General features: G+C 52.2%; 1 protein-coding gene across 1 annotated transcript; it reads left to right on the top strand.

Moving 5' to 3' along the window:
- Positions 1-548: 548 nt before the first annotated feature.
- Positions 549-8,728, top strand: MED10 (mediator complex subunit 10). The gene is made up of 4 exons (XM_020900935.2): positions 549-754; positions 1,619-1,702; positions 5,540-5,642; positions 8,135-8,728. Exons 1-4 carry the CDS (start codon positions 633-635, stop codon positions 8,231-8,233), a joined length of 408 nt encoding a protein of 135 aa, XP_020756594.1. The 5' UTR covers positions 549-632; the 3' UTR covers positions 8,234-8,728.
- The last annotated feature ends 662 nt before the right edge of the window (positions 8,729-9,390 follow it).

Raw genomic sequence — 9,390 nt, 5'->3', positions numbered from 1 at the left:
CCTGTAAAACCCCATGGACAGAGGAGCCTGGCGGGCTACAGTCCAAGGGGTCACAAGAGTCGGATACGACTTAGCGACTAAACCACCACCACCTGTAATTATAATACTCAGGCAAACAAAAAAAAAAGTGTTTTCATCATGGAGTAAAGCTACTCTTTCCAAGTATGGCCCGCTGGGCTTCAGCCTTCTCGGCATCTTCCCTTCTAACAAACCTCAGGTAAAGATCAGGTGTCGTTTATCCCGATTTTACGGATGAGAACAAGAGGTTCAGAGGCTAGCGAACCTGCTCAGGGCCAGAGGAGACAGAGCGGGAACCCAGAGGTCCCCACCGCTGTGTCTGTGTGTCCCTCAGCCACGCCTGCAAGTCCTGAGGACCAACACCTGCTGCGTGCCTCTCACCTGGCGGGCTTAGGGATGCTGGGGCGGGACCGAGCTGACTACGCCCCTCCCGGCGATTAAACCACGCCCCATACTCCGCCTCGCGGTCAAGCCCCGCCCCGGCAGCCCCGCTCCACCACTCAGGCCCCGCCCCATCCGGCCCCCAGAGGAAGCGGAAGTGGTGGCCGGCCCGGACGGAAACAGGAAGCGGTGGGGCAGGACGACACCCGCGGCGGTTTGCGGGCTGTGCGGTGATGGCGGAGAAGTTCGACCACCTGGAGGAGCACCTGGAGAAGTTCGTGGAGAACATCCGGCAGCTCGGCATTATCGTCAGCGACTTCCAGCCCAGCAGCCAGGCCGGGCTCAATCAGAAGCTGTGAGTCGCACGCGGGGCGGTGTCTGCCTGGGGCCGGGGTGAGAAGCCGGGGTCCGGCCGCGAGCCTCTGCCTGCCCCCAACTCTTGCTCGGGGCCCTGTCCCTCCTGGTCCAGGCTGTGCGCAGGGGCGCTCACCGCTGCCGCCTCCTTCCCGCCTTGCCCTGGCTGGGACCTTCCCTTCAGGCCCCATTTGGATAAGTCATCAGGGCCAGATAACAGTTTACCGTTTCAGGAGGAATCGCCTGACGGTGGGTGCTGAGGGTCAGAGAGGGGCCACGGAACGGTTATGAATTAGTTTTTCGGCAACAGCCTTGTGCAGTCTCTGGTGCTAGGTCCCTGGGATGGGCCAAAGGCGGAGTCGAACGCTGTGGACACGGGCTCGCAGCTTTATGAGGGTTCAGACATAACAGGCGAGTTTGCAACCCCGCCTCCGTACCCAGTGCTGTGGGACCAGCCCGGTGTTCTAGGAAGGCTCCCAAGCCGAACTGAAATTAAACCAGGCCTAGTGGGTTTCTTCCCCCAGACTCTGAGGATGGACTCGTGAAGGCCAGTCCACTGCGCCCGGCCGCCCCTCCCCCCCCGGCCCGTGTTGTCTCAAACGGGCACACAAAATCTCAGAGGCTCCCGCCCTTACTCCTGTTGGTTTCTGACCCCTCAATATTGGTAGTCCCTGTTCAGAAAGAAAATCAAGGGATATGTGAGCATACCGTGTAACTCCGGAGCCTTCCGGGGAATCCTGAGCTGACCGAAGAGCCGAGAGCTGCGGGTCGCCTGTCCGGTGTACGCAGCAGGCCTCTGGGGCCCTCCTGGGCCTGGTGGGGGGCCCAGTGTGGTCATCCAAACTAACCTCATGTTCTCCCCCAGGAATTTTATTGTTACTGGCTTACAGGATATTGATAAATGCAGACAGCAGCTTCATGATATCACGGTCCCTTTAGAAGTATTTGAGTAAGTATTGTTCTTGATATTTCTGATTCTTGTTTGGTTTTCCTGTAATGATTTTCTTATCATAGGGCTTCCCTGGTAGCTCAGACGGTAAAGAATTTGCAGTTCTTGGGTCAGGAAGATCCCCTGGAGAAGGGAATAGCAACCCATTCCAGTGTTATTGCCTGGAGAATTCCACGGACAGAGGAGCCTGGTGGGCTACAGTCCATGTGGTCACAAAGAGTCAGACATGACTGAGCAACTAACACTTTTCCTTGACCACCAGTGTTTAAGTGTCTGCTGTGTGGCAGAGATGGTCTGGGTGCTGGGCAGATGCCAGGGAAAAAAAGCAGACAAAAAGACCTGCCTTCATGGAGCTTATGTTCTAATGGAACTAAAAAAAAAAAAAAAAAACAAAAACCAAAAACAAAAGATCTCAGTATAGTATTGTTGAAAAAGAGTTACGGGTGAATAAAGGCTCTTTAAATATTTCAAAGACATCATAGGCTCTCAAGATCCTACTTAGATAAAGGTCAGCCCCATGACTTCCTGACTTCTTTTTTTTTCTTTAGAAGGAGAAAGTCTTATGTGGCTGTATTATAAATTAAGAGAAAAAAAAAAGGCAGAAACAACCTGAGGAGAATGAATTTGATCTGTGTCTCCCAGACTGCCCTGGCAGTGCTAGTTCCAGGAGATGATAATATGTGTGTTATTGAAAAAAAGAAAAAAAAATCTTCAGACAGGGATGTTTGGGAAGGATGTTTACTGTTTCCTGCAAGAGAGTTACTTGCATCCGGATATAGTCATGGCCTGGAGAGCGCCTCTGGGAAATGAACTCTTTTAGGTTTTATTATTTCAGGTTTTAGTGCACTGATTTCACAGGTGAAAGAACTGATAGGTAACTGCACGGGCTCTTTAGCTAGTTGGTGCTGGAGCTGAGGCTAAAATTCTGGACTTTCTAAAATTTTATTTTATTGAAGTATAGTTGATTTGCAGTGTTGCGTTAATTTCTTCTGTATCGAAAAGTGATTTAGTATATATGTGTTTTTTTCATGTTCTTTCCATTATGATTTATCACAGGGTGCTGCATGTAGTTCCCTGTGCTGTACCGTAGGGTCTTGTTGTAGTGGTGGGATCTCACAGAGACTAGTTTCCCTCTGCTGATCTCAAGCTCCCAGTCTCTGCCTTGCCCACCTCTTCCCCTTGGCAACCACAAGTCCGTTTTCTATGTCGTGAGTCTGTTTCTGTTTCAGAGATATGATTGTTTGTGCTGTGTTTTGGATTACACCTATAAGTAATAGCATATTATATTTGTCTTTGTCTTTCTGACTTCACTTGGTATGATAATCTCTAGATCCATCCATGTTGCTGCAAATGGCATTATTTCCTTTTTTTTTTTTTAAAGGCAGAGGGGTATCTAACTATATATATACACACACACACAGACATACAGCACATCTTCTTTATCCATTTATCTGTTGGTAGATTCTTACGTTGTTTCCATATCTTGGCTACTATAAATAGTACTGCTGTGAACACAGGGGTACATGTAACTTTTTGAATTTTAGTTTTGTCTAGATATATGCCCAGGAGTGGGATTGCTGGATTATGTGGCAACTCTGTTTTTAGTTTAAAAATCCTGGACTTGTGTTGTCCTTGACCAGGGCCAGTTCTCTGGGCTAAACAGCCTTCCTCCCAGAGCTGGCTTGGAACAGCAAGAGAATTCTGGGGCTTTCTGCGGTAGAACTGCAGATGTAAATCACTAGAGTTCCTTGCACAGTAAAGGGAAGAGTTATCATTATCTGTCCTCAAGTGTCAGAGGTAAAAAGGACACACAGGCTGCACTTTTCAAGGTCTCAGCTCTGTCCTGTGCTGCGGGCCGAGGGGCGTGGTGCCCCGGGGCGCACGTTAGAGCTCTAGACTCCTTGGGTGATGCGCGGGAAGGTGGAGCCCAATTCCCTTTCCCGGAAGAGTCCTCATCAGAGCTGTTCTTGTCCTGAGTGTGAGGGATGAATAGATTGACAGTTGCCAAGGGCTGCTCCTGCTTCTGAAGTGGAGCAAAGGAGAGAGAGGCTTCTAAAGGGGTGGGGATGGCAAGGGTCTGCCATCGCAGCCACAGCCACAGCTGGTGGGCCACAGGCCGGCTGAGATCCCTGTGGGGCTGAGATGAGGCCTCCAGGCGCCCAGCAGGCAGCAGGGTGCAGGGCGGTCACTTTGTGCCGCTGGTGGAGGGTGTCCCCAGGGCCTGCGCCTGTGGCAGAGGTGACTGTGAAGCTCGGCCTTCCCGTGGGGAACTCGGGGTCAGGGAGTTGGCAGACCTGGGGTTCAACCTTCCGTCATCAAAGAAGCATCCAGTCTAGGTGATGTCCCTGTCGAAAGGGTAGTTTATTTTGGACACTTGGGCCCGACAGGTTTCTCTCACCAGAAATGGATGGATTTTGCTTAGAATTAATTGTAACTTTGGCTCTTTTCATTCTATCATTTAAAATACATCACAGTAATAAGGGATTTCTAGAACTTTTGATTTATTAGTATTTTGCTGTGTCGTAATGGAAGGTCAGTTTTTATGCCATCAATAGCAAGTTAATGTCTTTAATTCGAAGTGGTAATTTTTTTTTTTAACTGAATCATAAAATTGGGACTTGGTTGTTGTGGTTTTGTTTCTTTGTTAGTAATTCTGTTTAGCTGAGTGATGTGCAAGTCTTCAGGCAGATCCTTACCCAGGTGAGATGTGGATGTTTATCTGGTTGTGTGCTCAATGAAATCTTTGGGGTGACGAAGACATTTTGGGGAAGTTGAATTTTCAAGAAAAATCATTGTATATTGTTAAATAATTGGAGAGAATCTTAGTTCAATTCAAGTTACTTAGAAATGTATCAATAGACATATATACACTGCTGTATTTAAAATGAATAACCAGCAAGGACTTAACTGTACAACAGAGGGAACTCTGACAGTGTTATTTGGCAGCCTGGATGGGCGGGGAATTTGGGGAGAATGGATACACATATACTTAGGGCTGAGTCCCTTTGCTGTCTACCTGGAAACTACCGACATGGTTAGTTGGCTACGTGGAGGTGGTTTATTCGCTAAGTCAGGTCCAACTCTTGTGACCCCGTAGACTGAAGCCTGCCAGTCTCCTCTGTGCATGGGATTCTCCAGGTAAGAATACTGGAGTGGTTTGGCATTCCCTTCTCCAGGAGATCTTCCCACCCCAGGGATTGAACCCAGGTCTCCTGCATTGCGGGCAGATTCTTTACCATCTGAGCCTCCGGGGAAGCTCATGCCCCATACTGCTCATACCCCACTGGGTAATAAAAAGTTAAAAAAGAAAGTAGTATATCAGCCCCGTCTCTGTCCAGTTTGTAAACTCATCTCAGGATGGGCAAGGCCGGCTCTCCTGCTCGGGGCTCTCCCCTACCCATCCCCTCCAGGACAGGTGCACCCAGGCACGGCCGCTTCTCCCTGTGTTGCCCAGGCCCGAGGCTCCAGCTCACGCTTGGTTCTTTCTAGTCAAGAGCTGCCTGACCTCACAGGCTGTCATGAGGATGGAAAGGTGGTGAAACCTTTTGAAAAACACAAATGCTGAAAAATGCGTGACCTGGTGCGGCCACGGAGCTTGCTTGGGTTATAAGTGATTGTCACTCGACTTCACGAGTTACTCACACGATGAGAGTAACACGAGAGCGAGTCGCCGCTGCGTGTGGAACGAAGGAGCCCGAGCTCACCCGGTTCCCGGACCCCCTCCAGACAGGGCCGTGTAAGGTTACACGGCGCTGCCCGTGTCCTTTCCCCCGTAAGGAAGCTGTGAGAGGAGGTGTCAGCCGTGAGGATGTTAACAGCGATGCTTCCTGTTTCCAGATACATAGACCAAGGTCGAAACCCCCAGCTCTACACCAAAGAGTGCCTGGAGCGGGCTCTGGCTAAGAATGAGCAAGTTAAAGGCAAGATTGACACAATGAAGGTAAGGTTCTTACAAATAGAAAGTAGTGTCAGAACATCAAGAAATGCTCACAAAGCGAATTTGGCTGATAGACTGTGAGACATCAGCTCTCTGACCACATTACTCGGTTGGAGACTTCTGGATTGTGTAACAGGTCATTGCTCAGTTGTTGTTTAGTCGCTAAGTCATGTCTGACTCTTTGCAACCCCATGGACTGCAGCACGCCAGGCTTCCCTGTCCTCCACTGTCTCCCTGAGTTTGCTCAGATTCATGTCCATTGAGTCAGTGATGCCATCCAACCATCTCATCCTCTCGTCCCCTTCCCCTCCCACCTTCACTCTTTCCCAGCATTAGGGTCTTTTCTAGTGAGTGAGTTCTTCGCATCAGGTGGCCAAAGTATTGGACTTCCAGCTTCAACATCAGTCCTTCCAATGAACACCCAAGACTGAACTCCTTTAGGATGGACTGGTTGGATCTCCTTGCAGTCCAAGGGACTCTCAAGAGTCTTCTCCACACCACAGTTCAAGAGCATCAATTCTTTGGCGTTCAGCTTTCTTTATGGTCCAACTTTCACATCCATACATGACTACTGGAAAAAGCATAGCTTTGACTATATACGGACCTTTGTATGCAAAGTGATGTCTCTGCTTTTTAATTCGCCGTCTAAGTTAGAGCCTTCCTTGCAAGGAAATAGGTAATAAAATTAAATAACAAGGAGCTGTGTCATATCATAAAAAAATGTAACGACGTGGCAGTCTTTTAGGAAAGTCCCGAGTAATTTTTGTAGCGTTAGCTGTCATTGACTAACTGTGCTGCTCCCATTTGTAAAGTGTCAGTGTCTCCAGCCTGCCTGGGGTGCTCTCTGCACCCCTCAGTCAGGCCTGTCCCTGCCACTTCAGGCTGTGGGCTTGGGGGCTTCTCTACCGTCCTCCTTTCCTCGTCGGGATCCTTGCCAGCGGCCGACTCAGGCCCCCTGTACCTGATTCTCTGCTCTCCACGGAGACCCTGCACTTTCCGTGTTTCTTGGTCTTGATGAAGTCTAGAAAGCTCTGCATCTTGAGCGTGATGCCTGGAATTGTTTCCTTACACTGACTCATCAGTGATTCAGATTGTGGGGTGGGCATTGCACCCCTTCCGGTTGGCCTCCGACAGGGAACCCCCCTGCCTCCACCCCGGTCTTCATTCCGCCCCGGCCTCAATGACCTCGAGCCCCTCCTCGCTGGCCACTCCTCGGCCATCTCCTCTGCTGGGACCCCCCGCATGTCCTCTGTGCCCTGCTCACCCTCTGGGGTCAGCATCTCTCCCCCTTGGGGAGGCCTCGTGGTCCGGCCTTCTCTCCATCCCTGCCCCGTGTCCCCCGCAGCCCGAGCCCCAGGAGGCCAGGAGCATGAGGTGTGTGTTGCTGCTGCCCCCTGGGTGCAGCGTGCCGCAGGGTGTCCGGCGTGCTGCGGGACGGCTGCGTGGGGACCGCGGTGACGGCCGTCCTGTGCTCAGGGCCCCCGGGGGTGGCTCTGCCGTGTTGGCTTGTGAGGCGCCCGTGGCCCCCTTCTGCTGTGTCAGCCAGAGCCCGAGCTGCTCTTGAACTGGGCATCATCCCCGTGAGCTGGGGTGGTTTGGATCGCCCTGTGGCTGAGCTGTCATCCAGCAGGAACCTCCACCTCACGAACAGGGTGGAGGCCTCTGGGGGGGTGTGCTCCTGGGTCCCCGTGCTCCGGTGCTCCCTGCCGTCGGCATGGAGGTCGGCCTGGAGGTTGCCTGCCCACAGTGACACCAGCGGTTTGCGTTCCTTTCTCTGCCTCTTGGTGTCATTTCCTGTGACCGTGAGCGTCTCACGGGACAGCTCGTGCGCCCGGTGGGCTGCATGCAGAAGCCTGCTCGAGCTCTGTCTTCGGTGGTTTTTGGAGTGTTGGTGCGCAGTCTCCTTTGAGGATGTCTTCCTGTCTTCACCTAAGGGCGGTCTCTTTTACCTGTGCCGTGCGGCTTTACTGTACAGCTTTAAGAAAAGGTTTTGAGATGCTGGCCTGTATTAGCTGCATCTGAGGTCAGATTAAGACAAATACGCTGATATGAAGGCTCAGGGAGCCCCGGCATTTGGGGAAGACAGGCTTCCGGGTACTCCAAAAGCCTTGCTCGAGCTGTGTGCGTACAGTGACCTTGATGCAGTGTGAGTTAGTAATTGCTCAGTTAAACATTATGTGAGGATTCCTGTGCCGTGTGCAGAAGCCCTCTCCACCCGTGCGGCTGGCTCTTTGTCGTCGGAGGCCCCGGGGGAAGAAGCGTCGTTTGAGTGAACCTCCCTCTTGCGGGCAGCTCTGCTATGCTGGAGCTGCCGGATGCACCGCGGTCTCGAGCAGCTCCCTGCTGCCGTGGGCTGGGGTCGCCTCCCGGGGCTGAGCCCACAGCGCCACGAGGGCACGGGCTCCCCTGAGCTCGAGGCTCGGCGGGCGTCGGCTTTAACTCGGGTGGCGGGTCCCCAGAAAAGCATGCTGACCGTGTGTGTTTTTCCTCCTTAGAAATTTAAAAGCCTGTTGATTCAAGAACTTTCTAAAGTATTTCCAGAAGACATGGCTAAGTACCGAAGCATCCGAGGGGAGGACCATCCTCCCTCCTAACCGCACCCGCCCTCCGTCTGAAGACCCTCCTTGTCCTGCAGCGTTGGTCGTGGCCCCCAGGCCGCTGTGACTGAGCGCATGTCCGTGCCCTTGTCCCCGTCGCGGGCCCCTGGGGACGGGGCCTGCGGGTGTGCGGGCAGTGCCCCCAACCTGCCCTTGCCCCGCAGACGGCTGGTGATCACACGGCGTTGAGTGCGAGGCATGTGAGTCTCCGCGGCCAGGCAGCCTTGGAAATACTGTGATAGGTAAACCAAAAGTTTTTAAAAACCCTCGCTGACAGTTTTCTTTTAATGCACTCTTTCTGTTCCTTTTTTTTTTTTTAATGTCAAAACTGAAAAAAGGCAAAAATTGGTTTAACGTGAGAAGTACTTTTAAGTTGGTTTTAAGTACTTTAAATTGTATATTTTTGAGTACGGTGCATAAAGAATGCGTTCAGTGGAACTGTGTTTCAAAGGACTTCAGTTTGTGTAACATAATAAAGTCTTTAAATACTTACTTGCTCTGTGGAATCGTTTCTATAACATTTTTATTATTTAGTGCTGAGTGTCTTGTAAACCACGGTCACTTTGCTCAGTGTGAGGAATGTTGGTAAAGAGTGTCCTGCGGGCATTTGAACCAGAAGCAAAAGCAGAAGGCAGAACTCGGTTCCCCGCAGCCTGTCTCACAGAGGCCCGCGGGTGTGGTGACCGCGGTTCAGGAGTGTTCCTGCCTCCACCGCCCTGGGGTCCTGTGTGTCAGCCTGGGGCCGCTGCCGGGCTGCATGGAGTTACTGCGCCCTCTGACCCCGCAGGGCCGGGCGGGCCGCGGGAGGCCGTGTGGTTGCTAAGCTCTGGCGATGCTGTTGCTGCATCCATGGGCTGACTCGGTCGCCGGCCCAGGGCAGTGGTTCTCAAGGGTCTCACAGACCACCCGCCCCAGAATGTCCTGGACTCGTTTATTGGGAAGGTGGACCTATTGGGTTGGGGGCTCTGGGCTGGGGCCCCGGGAGCTGCCTTGTTGGTTTCCTGCCCCCGGTGACTGGACCCCCGGGATCGAGACCTGCAAACAGGGGACTTGAGTCTCACGGGAGGGGTGGGTGAGGATGGGCACCCGCTCCAGTGACTCTGGACCCCCTAGGATTGAGACCCATGAACGGGACTTGAGTCTCACGGGAGAGG

This window comes from Odocoileus virginianus, chromosome 14 (genome assembly GCF_023699985.2).
Source record: "Odocoileus virginianus isolate 20LAN1187 ecotype Illinois chromosome 14, Ovbor_1.2, whole genome shotgun sequence".
NCBI lineage: Eukaryota > Metazoa > Chordata > Mammalia > Artiodactyla > Cervidae > Odocoileus > Odocoileus virginianus.
Note: the sequence above shows the minus strand (reverse complement) of the source record. Positions and strands in the feature narration are given on the sequence as shown.